General features: G+C 36.8%; 2 protein-coding genes across 4 annotated transcripts; both read right to left on the bottom strand.

Moving 5' to 3' along the window:
- Window positions 1-1,125: 1,125 nt before the first annotated feature.
- On the bottom strand, window positions 1,126-5,087 carry LOC140761743 (membrane magnesium transporter-like). Its single transcript, XM_073099203.1, has 4 exons — window positions 4,863-5,087; window positions 4,712-4,764; window positions 4,511-4,611; window positions 1,126-1,501 (listed from the first exon to the last, which is right to left on the bottom strand). Exons 1-4 carry the CDS (start codon window positions 4,933-4,935, stop codon window positions 1,408-1,410), a joined length of 321 nt encoding a protein of 106 aa, XP_072955304.1. The 5' UTR covers window positions 4,936-5,087; the 3' UTR covers window positions 1,126-1,407.
- Window positions 5,088-5,480: 393 nt separating this feature from the next.
- Window positions 5,481-16,785, bottom strand: LOC140760999 (uncharacterized). Of its 3 annotated transcripts, none has more exons than XM_073098151.1 (21): window positions 16,628-16,785; window positions 16,270-16,532; window positions 16,106-16,199; window positions 15,939-16,021; window positions 14,907-15,127; window positions 14,632-14,767; window positions 13,470-13,552; window positions 13,146-13,358; window positions 11,778-12,134; window positions 11,509-11,680; window positions 10,582-10,773; window positions 10,295-10,504; window positions 10,117-10,209; window positions 9,503-9,702; window positions 8,152-8,712; window positions 7,966-8,046; window positions 7,754-7,833; window positions 6,687-7,319; window positions 6,503-6,607; window positions 6,117-6,270; window positions 5,481-6,017 (listed from the first exon to the last, which is right to left on the bottom strand). In XM_073098151.1, exons 1-21 carry the CDS (start codon window positions 16,746-16,748, stop codon window positions 5,936-5,938), a joined length of 4,134 nt encoding a protein of 1,377 aa, XP_072954252.1. In that variant the 5' UTR covers window positions 16,749-16,785; the 3' UTR covers window positions 5,481-5,935. The 3 variants fall into 3 exon arrangements, with proteins under 3 accessions (XP_072954252.1, XP_072954251.1, XP_072954253.1); XM_073098150.1 differs by having other exon boundaries at window positions 7,748-7,833; XM_073098152.1 differs by lacking the exon at window positions 6,503-6,607 and having other exon boundaries at window positions 7,748-7,833.
- Between the last annotated feature and the right edge of the window lie 866 nt (window positions 16,786-17,651).

Below are 17,651 nucleotides of genomic sequence, written 5' to 3' on the forward strand. Positions count from 1 at the left end.
TTATCAATTATTATTTTACCAATAAAAAATATATTACTTTAATCAATTATTATTTCAATTACTCTCTATTTTTTTCTCTCCTTCTTCCCTTCATTTATTTCATTATAAAGAATATTTTAGTCATTTATTAAATTATTATTTAATTTTATATAATTATTACACATTATATTAGTATGCAAATTAAATACTAGAATAGTTTATACCAATATTAAGTTATCTTATGCTAATATAATAAACTAGCAACATACTACAATTCTCTTCTTGGGTTTAGAGTGGCTTCTCAATTGGATAAACGGTAAATGTGTATATCCAAAACTGGCTTCCAACTTGAAGCTGCAGCAGTTCCCTTCAAGCCACACTTGTTGCGAGCCAGTGACCATCGTCATGAAATGAGATGCTTCAGGCATTGTTCAGCAAACAAACTGCGGCAATTGCATAGTCTAAGCTTAGTTTTTGTTTTTGACTTGCTTTTGGCCAAATAATCAAGAATTAGCAATTAGATTCCTTTCAAGTGGTTGTCTAGAAAAATTACCCAAGTTCTCATATTTCAAATAGATCTCGATGCAAAAGGAAATGCCTCCCTCGTATAGGGAGTGCAAAACTTTGGGCTTTCATGGACTCAGAAGAATGCTACGTTAGAAATTGCACTCTTGAGGCTGGTAATTTCATACACTGAGACCATTTTGGGGTACCAATCAACTCTACTATAGATAGTTTTTTGATCAAGTTCAACTTTGTTTTGCTTCGACTTCAACGTGGATCTCTATTTGTTCTCGAGTAATAATCAGAGAAACACCTAAGATGAACCCAAGAAATGATCATTTTTGAACTAAAGCTGTTGCAGTACATGTAAATTACACAATAAAGCAAACTGGAGAAGTAGCTCTGTTTAGTGCACAAGAGAGCAAATTCTATTTTTCAAAAGTAAAAGACACTTATCTCTTTTCTTCTTTTTTTTTCCATATATACAAAAAGAAAGAAAGAAAGGAAGTAATATTTCAGCAAATAAAAAACCCAGACTGGGAATGTCTTTTATAATGACGGAGTTGATTGGTGACTTCCAAAAACCCCAAATAAAGATGGAAGATTTCCATAATTTCCTAGTTATGGAGATAGACATAGATATATATTAACAATAAAAACTTCCAATAGACCATGTTCAGTGAATTTCTTCTTACACTACTGAAAAAAGAACATATATTGCACACCAGAAAACATTACCAAACAAATGAAGTGAAAAAAGCGGCGGGTTAAATTAATACATCCTTTCACCCTGTGTTTCAAGGAAGGAAATGCTCAACTTCTTGAGTAAGAAATAAGGAACAGTCCTGGGTGGCATCAACTTTCTAGAAAATTAAACCAATTACTAAAGTCACATTTTTCCTAGTCTAAACTCCCATTTGTATTCTATGTCTTCAACTTCAATTCTTTATCGCAGGGAAGCACCTTTCCACGGTGATTGAAGATCATGAAGTCCATGTTGGCTGGTAGAGCAGTTATCCTGCATTTCATATGCAGGTTCATTAAATTAGCATGATGTTCATTATATGGTGAAATATCATGTAATTACCATATCTCCCAAATAATCTTCCACTGCCATCAAAGAACATTTCATCAAGGTCCAAACAAGTAGATCCTTCTTGATTGTCAATTATAAGCAATTCAATTAGGAAGTAGATCCTTCTTGATTGTCAGATAGAATATAAACTCTTTATCAAACACAATCCAAGCGCTGTCAATTTATTCAAGCAAATTCCTTTTTGAAAACACACTTGCACTCTGTTGGAGCATTTTCAAATTATCATTGTGGAACACATAAAGGAATGATGCGCATTTGGAAAACATAGCAAGAATGTCATTTCATCTAAGCCTTTTTTTCCTACCAATATGGCATTAGAGAACCACAGTCAAAGGTAAAGGTTCCACTAAAAGGTTAAACAGGGTTTTAAAAATTTTATGGAAACCCCCTTGCCAGCTTACCTTGAGAATTAATTCTAAATTTCCATCCTATACAGTTATAGTGAGAGACTGATTGCCTATGAAACGAGTCTCATTAGGCACAAGGAAAATTAGATGAATCAATCTTATGGTATCTAAATAAGTAAATAACCAAACAGAACTCCTTAAGTTCATTTGTATTTGCAAAGGAATCTAAGTTAAGAGACTTTACAACAGTTCAAATTTTAACATGCAAAATGGCACCAGATATCAATATTTATATTACGCACTTCAAAGTTCATATAAACAGAAGCAAATTAATTTGAAAATAACACGTTCTCTACAGGATGAGTCGACATAACTTACTGATATGACCTACCACATCACATGACATAAGTCCTTAAATCATAAATCAGTCAATGTATATGCATTACTCAAATATGCCACAACCTTTTGCACCTTCTTTTGTACTTAGATGAATGTTTTGTCACAAAAGAAGGAAAAGCATATTCCATATGTTAAAAAGGTCACATAAACTGCTATAAAACTATCCAATAATAATTTCAAAATTCTCGTACATAAAAGAATAAGTTCCTTTTGAAATAACAGGCACTTGTCATAGCCCATGTTGACTTTACAACACCAACCGAAGAGATAGAACTGGAAGAGCCAAAAGTGAAACAGCTCTTATGTAGATCAAAAAAGGCTAACTTACTATTTAGTTGAATCAAGCTAGGAACTTAAGGACAAACCACAATAGATGTGAGACAAACAAAATACAAAGTCAGAGTACTGGCGAATAGACACGAATTAACATGATATGCAATATCACTAGTCAATCTACAGATACTCATCATATATGCTCCAATTGTAGATCAGCATACCTTTCCTTTATCATAAACAGATTCAACTATATACTCAACCTAGCATCCCCTTTGTTACAATCAGCCTACTCCTGTTCAGTCCTCACAATTGAATGACCAGAAATGATTAGCACTGACCAAACTAATGTTGGGTTGCTCTTGTTTGGTAAAAGATAGAACAATAGCTGGTTACCCAGACGAACCAATCAAGGTTTGAAAAATTGGACTCAGAATCAGGATTGGCTTCTTCAAAAAACAATACATATCGATCAGATTGGCCGCTCAGATTGGATAAGGCTATTTTTAATTACATAAACTGTTAAATATTATTTAAAAATGTAGGAGCATTTTTTTTAAAATTTAAAAAAGAAAAAAATAGGAAATAATAATTACTCACATATGAAGCCTAAAAACTAAAAAAAAATACTGAGTTAACTTAAAACTACTACAACGAAAGAGAGAGAGAGAGACGGAGTGAAGGAAATGAAAAGAAAAAAAGAAAAGAAAAACTCTGCCATAGTAAAGGAGAAAAGAAAAAAAAACTATAGCAAAGAAATAAGAGGAGAGAGAAAGAAATAAGATAAAATAAATCACATAGCCAAGGTCGTCAAAGTTGGATCTGCGTCGGTGGAGTTTGTCAAAGCTAGATTTCTACGTCGGAGAAACAATAACTAAGGTAGAGAGAGAGAGAGAAATAGTGAAAGAGAGAGAGAGAGAAATAGTGAAAGAGGATCGGCCCGGATCTGCTGATCCGAATCACACCCGATCCCAATCAATGATCCAAATCGGCATCGGCCGATCCTTCAAACCATGGATCCAATATGCAGGATGCCATCAACAAGTTGATATTGAAGCAACTTTGAACTATTGAAATTTGAAATGTGAAAGGAAAAAAGAAAATGACAATAACTCATGGCTACTACTGCACAGCATCTGAAAAGTCCAGATCTGAAAAGAGTATGCTACAGTTCCTGTGTAGTGTCCTCATAAATGCTACTGCTACATAGGATGTCCTACATCGCAGCAGTAAAATTGTAATACATGGGAAGGTGTTGCTTATTAGTAGGATAAAAATGCAATATGTGCAGAAGTGTTGGCTATTAGTTAAGCCATACAGTCAACGTACTTGCCATATAGTATATCCTATACATCAATAGCATTCACAAAGGGCACTAAATAGAACTTGAAACATTTTCCATCTCAATCATAACAGAGATGTGGTTAAACTAATCTGCTTCAATGGCTTTTATACAACATAATGTATAATTGGGGTTTGATCATGTTCAAAAGACAGCATAAGGCACCGATAAGCAGGAGTGATTTTATTAATATAGAACTACAGAAGATGCCTTGAACTGGACGAGAAGACTGAAATTGATGTGGAAGGAACGAAGAAAAGACTTGATATCACCTAATCTAACGAAGAACCTTACAATACATAGATCTGAACGGGAAAAGAAGGATCAATACTACCGACCCCAAATAGTTTGGACTGGCGACTCACAATAAATCCTCTAAGCACTGAAATCATTCTAAGCTGCTAGCCACGACCAGCAAATCCAGACCTCATAAAATCTAAACAACTTCTGAACATGAGGCATAGGAGAGACCTTACAACGCTACCACATCTACTTCTTATTTTTTTGAAAATTTATAATCCGACCAAGTAACAGAAGAATTTCTTCATGATCTAAGGAGAGGAGGTATACCTGTTCTCATCCGAGTCCGATAGTATGGAAAGGAACCTCGCCGGCACAGCCAACCCAGCCCACAAGCACAGAGCAAACCCTAGAAGCAGCTCCATCACCACCTATGATTCAAGACCAACAGTAATCACCAAAACACAAAAGGATCCAATCCATAAGGTCATCAAAAAGCCATCAAAAAGAGATTTTGAGATGCGGGTATACATTGGTAGGAGGCCCCGAGAACTCTTCCTCCATGATCTTTAGCACCCCCCTGTCTGCAACACGAAATTGGATCAGTAGAGACACATTCAACGAATCCATTGATCTACCAAAGAGCAAGAAGAAGGATACGGTTTGATCTAATCAAGATTACATTGGATGGTGTTGTAGGCGGCGTGGGCGAGAAGCAGGCCGCCGAGTATTCCGACCACGAATCCGAATCCCATATCGCTCCCTCGCCTCGACTCCTAGGACTCTAGGAGAACTTCGTTGCTTTGGGATTCGATCGGGGGGCGAGAGAGAGAGAGAGAGAGAGAGAGAGAGAGAGAGAGGTTATAATTGCTATTGGAGTATGGGGTGAGAAGGGGATCAAATTAGGAGGTTTAGGTCAAACCCAATAAGAGACAGCAGCATGATGGATTCTGTGAGGTTCTCTTGGTTTCGAGAGTATCCATCCAAGTAAACCCAAATCTAGTTTCTTTTTTTCCTTAAAAAGTTATGTCTATTTTCAAACTCCTCGTTTAAACCATACTACGAAGCGACTATAATATTTAAAAATTATAATAAAATGAGCTCTCTTTTTTGCCAGTGATAGAATGCAGATAGGTCCAAATTGCCTACTTTTCTCTAGAATTAGGTTATAGTGAGGATTGCAGACTTATTGCATTCCTTTTTGTCATTCTCCGACTGTGATCTGATATATGACTCCGTCGAGCATGCATAGGCGATGATTCACAATTTGAGCAAAGAATTGAATAAACTGCTACATGCGTAAACAAAATCCAAGAAGAACAATAAATTTCCTCATGAAGGCCAGAAATGTAGAGAGTAGCTCAACAGATTACAGATACAAGTATTGGACTTCTTTTTTGCTGTCTATTTCGCATAGGATACAATAGATTTCTGAGGATAACGGAGAAATTAGAATAGCAAGCAGTTCAACCGTTGACCTTTGCAGATCATCAGCAAAAGCACTAATCTTAGAAGCCATCTGATAAAAAGATGGGGGTCTACAAGAACTTCTAGTTGTATATTTGTCATCATTCATCAGCTTCGATTAGATCTCTTTTCAATCTGGAGAAAATAATAACGCCTCTATCTTCGGCAAATGCAGAGCATAAAATAACTGACTGCCCCTTTCAAGGTTTCAGCCAGAGAAATGACTGCAAAGGGCGCAGGTGTTGGTCTTAGGGAGTGACGCCGTCACATTTCAGAGACCATGGTATATCAGTTATCAAACTCATCTTTAGATGCAGAAAACTCTATCATTTGCATGCCCCTTCCAGCAATTGCAATTTGATATCGGCTCCTGCTGACCATAAAGAACAATGAATGACTGATTTGTCGCGGAGGTTAACATAAACTGAATACTAGCAGGAAAGACTAAGATGATGAGAGGCCCCCCTACCTGTCACACATGACAGCATCCAGGCTTTCCGGCTCAGGCACACTTATAATAAGATGAGCATGCTCTTTTAATTTTCCAGACGGATAAATCTGCCAACATCTGACTCGTTGATCAAGACCAGTGGAGAAAGCCCACATACCATCTGTCCAGATACCTACAAACACAGTAGCAGTAAAAGGTATGCCTTCAACAGTTGCAGCATGCATTTGTAGATGACATACTACTTTGTGTTTTTGTAAGATTAATTTGCAGTTGAGTGGTGGCTAGGTTGGTTCAAGGTTCCTTACAACCACTCAGTAAAATGGACAGTGCTCAACTAAAGTGAAAAAAGATATGCAGGAAAGTATCCTAAGTTGCCATAAGATAAGAAGCCAAGTAACAGCTACCTTTCACAGCCGAGCTGTGAGCTGATGCAATGCTATCTTGATGTAGAATTCTAAGGTTAAGGTCATTAGCCAAACCAAGATAAGAACATTTCACAAGGCTAGGTGCTGCAATAAATTATCATCCAGTTAATAAACTGCAGATAGAATAATAAAGGAAATGGTTATTCAGATAATAAGTCCCTACCTATCCCATTCTGGAGAGATTTTCTAATATCATCTGACTTTATATTGCGAGAATCTGCTTTTGTAGCTTGCACTTCCAACTGAAAGCAGAGCCAATGCAATGCCTGATCATCACCACCACTTAAGACACAGTAAGTTTTCTCGGATCGTGCATCCACACAATCAATCTCTGATACATGTAGACAGTTGACACCTGACTGGTGAGCCGAATTTAGAATATACAATGGTTTTACTTCTTCTAAATCAGGCATCAAGGTATTGGAAAGCTTTTCTGGCTTATGGCAGCCAGTGGAACTTGTGAATTGTCGACAACATGTCTGGCAGTTTACAGCATCAATTTCTTGCATACATGGACCCTCACCTTTGCCATTAATATAATTGCTACTACTCTTTTGGCTGGAACCATCTTCAGTTCTCCCTTCAGAGAATTGATTAATCAAAGATCTCCACATTCGACCACCCTGGCTCCCTCTTCCTGTTTGAGGTCGTTTCTGACAATCAATAAGCATCTGCGGTCGAACCTCCAATACTACTTGCATAAATTTTTTTACAGTTTCTGTAAGATCCCAAAAGGTAATGCTTCCATCGGTTGATCCACTGATAACAATATATGTATTCCTATTAGAAACCTCATCTGGAAAGAAAAGAAAAGGTACTGTGAAAAGTAAGGTAATGATCCATATAGTAGGATCCTTTTAAGGATCATAGGTTTAAATAATTTTAACACTTTAACAACAGAAACTATGAGATTGTAATGACTGACATGTTCACAAGCACTCCCAGGATCTCACATTGGCTAGGGTATCCCATGCACTGGACACACCTTTTGGTTTTTCCAGTATAAATTATAAAAGCATCCATCAGAAAATACAAAAGCATTTACTAGCTCTCAACTAATATATTTTTGGCATTTCCATTATAATGATTCAATAAAAAATACTAACATCATGAATGTGGTCATGGATTTTGTATATTCTGACAACAACTGAAAGGTTCTAAGCTCCAATGATATGAACAGAAACATGCAAGACACTCTGTAGACCATAATAGTAAAGAATTAACCTTTACATTTGGCATGTCCAGCAACAACAATATGCTGTAAAGCTAGCACTGGTGACCTTTGTGGAACCAATAAAGCAACATCAAACCTGTAGAAAAGCAGTTCTATAAGAAAGAATTCATCATACTGCATTTATGCTAGGGAAATATATCCACTTGAAAACACAAATATTAGGAGTTAAGTGTAAGGGGATAATGGCATTTGGACTAAGATTGTATACCACAGCCTATAAGGCAAAAGAAGAGCACGCAGTATAACTGTAGCATCCGAACAGGAAACAACCACAAAACATACCGTTAACCTGACATATCCAGGAGAGAAAGAAGCTTAGTTTACTTCAAACAAAAGCACAAACAAATTAGCAGTAGAGAATATAGAACACAGGTGCCATGCACTGTAATATTACCTGCTATCAGTATGTTTTACAATAAAAGCAGTGACAGCCAAGTATCTCCAATCGTTTTCAATTTGATCCAACGTAATTGATTTCGGCTTTGCTTTCTTTCCCTTAGCTGAGAGTGATTTGGGTGTTTCAGCAGATGTTGAAGATTGTCCATATTCAGATATTTCTGTTATATTTTTAACTTTCTGCCTATTGCTGGAAAACTTTGGTGGCATATGAGTGGAAAGCCATTGGAAAGACATATATGGAAATTCACTGTCAGAGATTGTTGAGATATGTTCAGATTTGTTCAGTATATCATCCGAATGTGCTTCTCCAGAGTCTAGTGTCATATTTCGTAAAACCCAAGAAGTTAAAACTTGCTTGGAACCAACAGAAACAAGTATACAATGGTCATCTCCATTGTTGATTAAAGGACATTTCATATATCCGTCATCAACATGGTTTTGACCTCTGAATTTATAGATCTTTGTTATGAAACATATGGACCTCACAGCTGATCCGCCAACATGTTCACCAAGCAATTTAGACTCGTGCCATGTGCCAGCACCGGCAGGTGAGTATCTGCACCAAGCATCCAAATTAGCTCAACTTAGGACAATCTGAAATAATCTCTAAACCAGGAGATAGCAATACAATGATACACAAAAATTACTGCACAGAGGGCAGAAAAACAGACAGCTTAAGCATAATTTCGATGAGGTCAACACATAAAATCATGGTTCATGGCCATTTCAAACAATTTCTCCTTTACAAATCTATTTATAAAGCAACACAAGCTGAAAATAAATTGTTAGTTTCATGGCATCACAAAATACAATGACTATAGTAAAATAAGAATTTTGCAGTTTTTTTTTCTCTTAAATTCAACATAATTGGATGGAACAAAAAATTGTGTTACATTACTAATTCAATTCAAATCTCACCTGTCTCACCTGTTCCCTTTCTTCAATGTACCAATTGGACAAATTTTGGAGGCATAATCTACCTAATGTAGGTTTAGATAAAATGCCGACAGAAAGCACAAGTTCTATGTTCCATCTAGATTATATGGCTCATACTGTCCTTGGTTCCTTCCTCTTTGCAAAAACAAAAAGAAGAAGAAGAAGAAGAAGAAGAAGAAGAAGAAGAAGAAGAAGAAGAAGAAGAAGAAGAAGAAGTATAAAGAAACCTAGGTAGACATCTGTTAGAATATTAAAAAAATTTGTTTGCTAAAATCTTATTCAGAGTCCTAAACAAATTATCATTGAAGAAGAGATAACATTGTATATTGAAAACTTAAAATATGGAACTGACAATAAACTGTTCCAGTATGTCTCCAAAAACATTAAAAATGAAGGATCAACATCCAAACCTTGCTAACCGCACTGTTCCATCTTCACACCCTGTCGCAATCCATGTATAGAGGTTCTCCATTGGATTTGGTTGCCGTTTACAAGCAAGGAAACATACGGAGTGCACTTCTCGCCCATGATACTGCATATGCAAAGCTAAAGGAAACAACTTTCTTTCATGATCTGGCACCCAGATTTTATGAATATGAATAGTGTGATCCTGGAAAGAGGGTAATTGAAATTAGCCGGCGATGAAGAAAGATTCCAGCAAAAAGATTAAAAAGAAAAATCTTTGCACTTAATATGCAAAAAAGTGAATCCAGAGTAATGGAATTCCCAGAAATAGAGATAAATGATAAATGATAGCATATGCACATTATTCACCTTGCAAATACAAAATAGTTGTGAACATGGAATTAAATTCTCATTTCTCAAAGTGCAAGAGTACAGAATAAACAGCAACAAGGTGGATGTAGATATTAGCCATTCTCAAAAGGGAATAAAAAGACTAACACTGTGTGATTCAGTCTTGAGGTATCTAACTATCAAATAGAGTATGAAGGTCAAGTAGATAGCTGTGAGAAGATTCCAATTTGGATGTTACAAAAAAAAAAGGGCACTTTGTTAGACAAACCTTCACATAGGCAAAACAATTCTGGCTTTCAGGAACCGTTCCAAGAAAATAACTAAAGGGTCGGCGCCATCCTCCACAAGGAATTTGGAGTGTCTGAAAGCATTCACAATGGTGCATTAGAAACCAAAACATACTGGTTCTAATGAAATGACAATGTAGTGACCCCAAACTAAAGTACCTTAGTCTCAGTTTTTAGGTTCCACACAATGAAATCCGCAGCTGTGAAACCTATTACATAATTGCCCAGTGCTAAATCTCCCATAGAGATGAAGTTAGCAAAAACGGATTGAATTGTGCTCAACTCTTTCACTTGTTTTATGCCAACAAACTCTACCTTCTGAGTCTTTTTGCCATATTTGAAAAGGCAGATACACCCGTCTCCTCCAGTCTATAATTTCAAGAAGACAAATTACACAATTTATTCTGTCCTCAAATATGAGGGTGCAGTTCAAATTTAAGTCTTACCGTGTGTATTTCAACATGGTCCAAGTTTGAGGTACCAATACACACACTGTTGACACTAGAAATACCATGGGCACCTTTAAAACGATCAAGCAGAGGAATCTTCTCCTGTGTCTTCCTGCAATCAGTTGATATCAAGCCCTCTGACAATGGAAAGACAGCGATATTTCCTCTTTTATCACCACATACCAAAATCTACAAGCAAAATAAAGCACATCTAATTAAGCTGGACAATAGTCCGAATCATGTTTAAGTTGTTTCTCCATTTGCACTATGGCCGCATTTGTTGAGGTAATAGTAAAATCCTTTTCGAATAACAGTATAGAGTATAGACAATCAATTAAATAACAAGAGATAACAAGAAAGCCTATTTTCTATCACCAAGGATTGTCTAGGTCTCTAAAGAGCAAAGCATGGCCAGGAATGCTTCTACAAGTGACTAACCAGATTACCTATCTAACACCGCGACTTTGGTATTTTATGAGCTTCTTGCACACATTCACCAACAAAAATTTCTGAAGCTTAATATAATTAATAATATATCCCAATACGCAAGATGATAAGATTTGAGCGGCCAAAAGTTCCACATGCAAAGATGTCTCTCTCCACACTGCTCTAAAATGCAGGCCATGCACCTAGCTAGGCAGGCACATATGAGTTTGCAGGTTCCCATTGCACCCACATAAGGCTAACCCACATATGCATTATTGAAACCTTAGTATATTAACTTTTTTAAGTACAATTATCGCAAAACATTCACAAGTTCTTGTGTAGAGAATTATCTATCTTCCATATTCCTCTTCAAGATCTATTATTCCTTAATTCACACCTTGCTTAACATATATCTTCATCAATTTAAGAATAATTAAATATCAAATGCATATGCAGCTAGATACAAGTCCACATATTGCATATGTGCTACATAATTACCTCATCTTTAGATGATGCATCTACACACATGACTCGTGCACCAAAACAAGATTCAAATACCGCAATGAGGGTCAACTTATAACTTCTAGTGGCATCATGAGAATCAGCTTGTAAAGCATCCCCTATGTTCCACAATTTAAGCACTCCTCTTGGATCAGCTGTGAAAAGATGTCTGTTTGATGAAAAGGGTAAAAGGCAAGAACATATATAAGAGAACAATCAATTACCGCAAAGAAGTGGAGGACAAAATATAATCAAATAACACGAACCTACATCCCAGAGATTTGCACCAGTAAACTCCTAGCAGTTGTCTCTCTTTTTCAGCTGACCAGGTAAAGAATGAAGCCACTTCAGGTGTAGCATCACCATTTATGACTCTAGCAATCGTCACATTCCCTTTACCATCTCCTAGGGCAATAATATCTTCACTATGTAAAGAGAATTTTGAGTGCAGTGATATTATATCCATGCAAATAATTGGTGCTTCTTCATTAATTTGGACGACTTCAGTCCATTTGACATCCTTGGAATTAGAGAATTTAGCATGATGCAGGTGGCCATTGTTAGTGGCAACAAAAAGTATATTTTCTCGAGTAAAATGAAGGCAACGGACATATTCGCTTTTGCTGCACCAAAATAGATGTCAAATGGAGATAATGTTAGATGGATCCTATATAAGGCAGCTTGTTTAACTTTTACATTTGCACAAGGAAGAAAATTGCTCATTGCTGCAGAGAGACTTCTTATTATAGAGTTCAAAATTTTATCTCTGCAGCAAAGAACAATCAATGCCAATTTTAGTGTACCTGATGAAAGAACTGACATTTTGGACAAGAGATTGCTTTCGTAAGTGTTTGTTAAATGTGCTTCCAATCCATATACAATATCTACAAAATTGTTGAAGAGCTAAAAGGAAAGATAATATTTCCAGCGAGGAAAGGTCCATAAATACTTGTGAAATCATTCATTCAGCGTTCTTTCTCTCACTAACAGCAAAATATTTCTTAAGGATGACCAGAACAGTCCATATGAAAGGAAACTTGCTTGTAATTGTTTTATCAGCATAGTGTGTGAATCTAGTAACATATTGACAACCATGCCCGGCTGAACTTGTCCTTCAACCTGTGTAGAACACTTGTACAATATCGGTATACTCAGGAGACAAACTAATAACACGTAGAAATGCAAAGTCACATTTAAGTTGAAGTTCATCATGGTTACCAATGTTCTTTCACCCAAGTAAGGCAAATTATCCTTCTAAATATTGGGATGTTAAGGACATGTCTCGTAACATATAGTCACAAAAGATTAATTCATCAAAACACTTTCAAATTCAAACTTGGCCAACCAGTCAGATCCCCCTAGTTATTGGCAGAGTATCTACAGGGCCTACATCTTTTGTAGAAGATACCTACCTACAAGATGAATTTTTAGTAGATAGTTTAACAGTTTCCTATCTTCAAACTTTGCTTCTATCTAATGATTGTTATCCTTTCCTTTTTATCCAGGATACAAAATGGCAGGGGCACTAGAAGCAGGCAGTATTCATGGAAAACAAGAAGGAATGATATTTGAAGATCTTCTAAAGATCATAAAAGCAGAGAACGAAGATAAAATATGTTATAATTTAATGTTACCTGTCCATCAGATCAAGCTGTTTTGATACTTTAGGAGCAGATATTGGAAAGATTTCTGTAAAGTGCTTCAATTCATTGGACATCACCTTGTACTCCGTTTTCTCTTTAGATGAAGATGAACAAATCTGATGTACCTTGATTGCAGAATCAAATCCAGCCGTAATAAGAAGTGAAGAACTTGGATCATATAAGCATCGCCATATTCCTCTTCCACTGGAAGATCACAACCACAATGATGGCTTAAGCAAACAAAATAAGGAAAAAAGGAAGTACATTGGTTGATGTAAGCTCAACTGAAAATAAGCACATAATGAATTAACTTACATGTGCTCCTTGAACATCATAATCTGATTTCCATCTATTTCCCAAACACGGCATGTACAATCCTCACCAGCAGTAATAACTGTCTAAATGGCAATTTTGATATGAAGCAGTAAGTCGACATTTTACACAATAAGACATGTCTGACAACATGTCACAGCACCAGCTGATAAAGCAATAGACTGAAAATACAGTCTGACAAACTCTATAAGCAATTGAAATCAATAAATGTGAATTTGTACTCCAGTTACATGCAACTGATAAAAATAGATGACCTTTTTTGTATAGGAGATAAAGTGCAAAGTCTTTTACTTATGGATAAACTAGTTTAGATCATTAAAGAAATGTTATTTTCAGTAAAGTTGACCTCACGAGAGGAGAGAACACGAGGCATAGGAAAAGAGCATTGGAAATTGAGATTAATGAATTGTTTTTTTGACAGAGGCATATGAAATGATGCAAGTCGCCTGAGAAAGTAGTTGGCTTGCTGAAAACCAGAAAAATGAACACAAACTAGAGCTCCAGAAATTGAGATTAATGAGTTCTTTTGTTGATAACTCTACCAGAACAAATTCCTATACCCAAGGTTAATAGGTAAGAGAAGAGAGAAAGCAATAGCGAGACAAATACAACAAACAAAAACTTGTAGTTGTTTAACCCATGAGTAACAATGATCACAGGCTCAGGACAATGAAGAAATTACTAAGAAAAGATTCTCTGCAGAAAACTAGCCGTTGCCTCTCTTGAAACCTTGAAACTAGCCGTTGCCTCTTTTGTCTGTTCCAACATGACAAAAGATAGAACATAGAAAGAAGGACAATATCATGTCTAGCTGCCTTGTGTAGATACAACTGGCTCCATTTATGAGTTGACCTTAAAATATTCTTATCCAGCACTATAACATACACAAACTAATATTCTTATCCAACACTATAACATACACAAACTGGATAAATAGTTCGATGAATATGATTTTAAAAATTAAAAATTATATGAGCAAGTATTCATGTCTCCTAAGCAACCATGTCTGACTTTCTGCTATGTAACTCAAACTATATCCATCATCTCATAAGCTGCTGCTCAAAAATAGAATCATTATGCATTTATATTAGCCATGAGTAATACAAAGAGCAACCAACACATCTATATTTATAATAAACCTTACATTATCAGAGATGTAGCAGTCCCATATTCTGGCATTATGTCCAAAAAGTGCAGATTGTTCAATGACATGAAGACCTTGAATCTCCTCAAAGCAGTTACAATCTTTTATTTGACCGCTCAGCAACCAGATACGAGCACTGTCCTAACAATGAAGTTAATAAAGTGAAAAGTATTATAGAACACCAAAAAAAAAAAAATGCAGTTAGCAGATCTAGGTGGCAGCCAAAAATTCACATAAACGAAAGAATATCAGGAGAAAAAGCCAGGCAGACCCACCAACGATCATCAGAAACAGACATCAGTTTTGATCCATCAGCAGACCAAGCTAATCGAAAAATTGAGCCTTCATGTCCTGTAAGTCTACTCAAATGAATGGTGGCATATTGTTGGTGATGAAATGGCACACTTTCATGGTTCCGCATGGTGGAATTTCCAGAATCAACCAAGAAAGATGACGAGGAAAGCGAGACTTGAGGAATTAGCTTCCAAATAAGTATCTGCCAAGATAGCACAGGCTAAGTTATCAATGTGTACTAATTTTCAAATAAGCGACTTATGTAACAGTAAGGTCCAAATACATTGATTTGTAATTTGGACAACATTTGTCCTTTCGACACATTTGTCCTTTCGACACATTTGTCCTACGCATAGAGGAACAATACTAATCCATCCTGAACTTGGTGGTTACAGATACACAAGATATGCATATGCAAATGCATATACACAGATCACAATATCTAAACCTTTTGACACATTTGTTACCTCATCTATTGCAAGAACAAATAATCATTCTTGCCATTTCAAATAAAAGTAGGCCATGAGCAACATGACCAACAATATAGGTCAGCGAGTGTACAACTCAAAGATGAATAGACTCCAAAATAATTGACAAGTTCAATGAACAGCTGTCAAAAGATTATGAGCATCAGGCATTCGAAACTATAAATGCAGCTATATATAATTCTTATTAGAAGCAAAAGCAAATGCTTAAAGGGAAATAGAGCAACTGTGTGTGGGATGTACATCTACTTCCTCTGAAGTGATAAAAGAGATCCTCAGAACAGTGGCTTAACATACAGTGCGAACTTTATTGCCTATTCATGTTTACATTAAGACTACTAACCCAAACTACGTGATATATTTTTCAGACAGTACGATTAGCAAGAAAAATCTAGTTCCAAATTCACTTATCTCAGCCCAAGTGAAAAGTTGAGCACAAACTACAAAACACATCACCTGATTTAAACTATATTCGCAACAGGAAAAAAGAGGTCGTAATAGCCAACTCAAAGGGATGAAAAAGCTCACTTCGTTGTAGATGGTTCCCGATGCCACAAGAAGATCTTGAATACTGCATCCCCACATCCGCAATGAATATAAAAGACATTTCTCTGCAAAATATCAGAATAAGGCATGCCCCTAAAGAAATATAAGGAATCAAAAACACAAATTTTATCAGTTACTGTCAAAGAAACCTGGAGATTTCACTCGGGAAAGCAAAGAACGTGCTTTAAGATCCCACAAGGCCACCGAATTATCACTTAGCCCCACCCCAAGAATCTCATCCTCCTACAACGTCAACTCCACAAATCAGTCAACCAAAACCAAATACATAAGGCCCTTCCGTTAAAGCAATTACCTCCAAGAAGCACACATCAAGAACCCAGTGATCAAACCCCGGCAACCTCTGATCCAATTCCATCGTCACCCTAACTCCATCCTCTAGTCGCAACAAGAAGAGCTTAACTCTCCTCTCACCGAACACTGCCATTGAGAAAGGCGACTCCTTTGGCTGGGAGGATCGAAGAGCGACTCCGTGAACACGAACGCCTTCGAAGACTTGAAACGAGTTGATGAGTTTCCCGGATTCGATATCGTAGACTAGAATCTGAGATCCAGTGCCTGACCGGTAGAAAGTTAGATCAGGCGAAAAAGCAATTAAGAACTAGCGCGACAAAGAGATACGAGAGAGAGAGAGAGAGAGAGAGAGAGAGTACCTGCGAGGAGGAGGGGAAAAGAAGACACAGAGGAGGGGAGATGAAGGAAGGAGAGGGCAGAGATTTCTCCGAGGTAAGGGCCAGAACGCAGCCGCCATGAGCGCAGCTCGAGATCGGCCATGCCGAGAGAGATAGAGGAAGAAGGAGAGTCTAGAGAGGAAGGGTTTAGGACTTTAGGGAAGAGTGTTAGGATTTATACGTTTCTATTGGGCTTTAAAACGCTAGGAATTTTGTATTTGGGCTTAGGCCTTTTTTTTCTAATATATATCATTCAAGAGCCCAAAGCTAAATATGGCCATATGGGATGGACAAAGAATTTAGGCACCGTCAAACTATAGTCAAAATATTAAGTTATTTAGTCTAGATTTTAAGTTTATGCATCGTCGAGCTATTGTTCTAAACTAAATACTGTTGAGACATCGCTATAAACCAATGCATTAAAAAAAATGCTTCTCTAAGTCACTAAGCTGCCGAGCAATTAACTAAACTAAGCTAAGTCATTGAGTCAAACCTCTGAATTATCGAATAAGTTTTTTCATAATAATTATTTATAATTAGAGTCAATCCTATGACCTCTTTGGTGAGAGGTGTTTACTAACTTTACAAGAGTTATCAATAGTTATTGAATTTTAAACTTTTCTTTTTAATCATTCAATAGCCTGAAGACTAGATATAGACATGATCAAATGGCCCAGCCCGCCCATGTCTGGCCCGGTTTGGACCGGGCTAAGCCCGGCCCGGACCCGGTTTAGGCCCGGCCCGGCCCGAGCCTGAACTACCCATGGGCGGCATGGGCCAGCCCTTTGCCCGCCCGACCCGGCCCGAAAGCTCGCCCGTTTAGCCCGCAACTAAGCCCGCCCGTCTGCTACAGTGCTTTGCCCGTTTTGCTACAGTAAAAAATATTTTAGTATTATACCATTTTGCATTATTTTAAGCAGACTTTTAAAAAATTTTAATTTTTAAAAATTTTTTTTAAATAGAGGAATATAAATATTTTAAAAAAAAATAAACTAATAGTTAAAAA

Source organism: Typha angustifolia, chromosome 6 (genome assembly GCF_048772165.1).
Source record: "Typha angustifolia cultivar Huaian chromosome 6, ASM4877216v1, whole genome shotgun sequence".
Lineage (NCBI taxonomy): Eukaryota > Viridiplantae > Streptophyta > Magnoliopsida > Poales > Typhaceae > Typha > Typha angustifolia.

Bases quoted from the DNA above. Each gene is read 5' to 3' on its own strand.
- LOC140760999 (XM_073098150.1), bottom strand. From the start codon at position 16,748: ATGGCCGATCTCGAGCTGCGCTCATGGCGGCTGCGTTCTGGCCCTTAC. The intron at 10,505-10,581 runs GTAAGACTTAAA...TTGAAATTATAG, and splicing joins ACCATGTTGAAATACACACG to ACTGGAGGAGACGGGTGTAT. The intron at 9,703-10,116 runs GTTTGTCTAACA...CCCTCTTTCCAG, and splicing joins ATTGTTTTGCCTATGTGAAG to GATCACACTATTCATATTCA.
- LOC140761743 (XM_073099203.1), bottom strand. From the start codon at position 4,935: ATGGGATTCGGATTCGTGGTCGGAATACTCGGCGGCCTGCTTCTCGCC. The intron at 4,612-4,711 runs GTATACCCGCAT...CTTGAATCATAG, and splicing joins TCTCGGGGCCTCCTACCAAT to GTGGTGATGGAGCTGCTTCT. The intron at 1,502-4,510 runs GTATACCTCCTC...TATGAAATGCAG, and splicing joins TCGGACTCGGATGAGAACAG to GATAACTGCTCTACCAGCCA.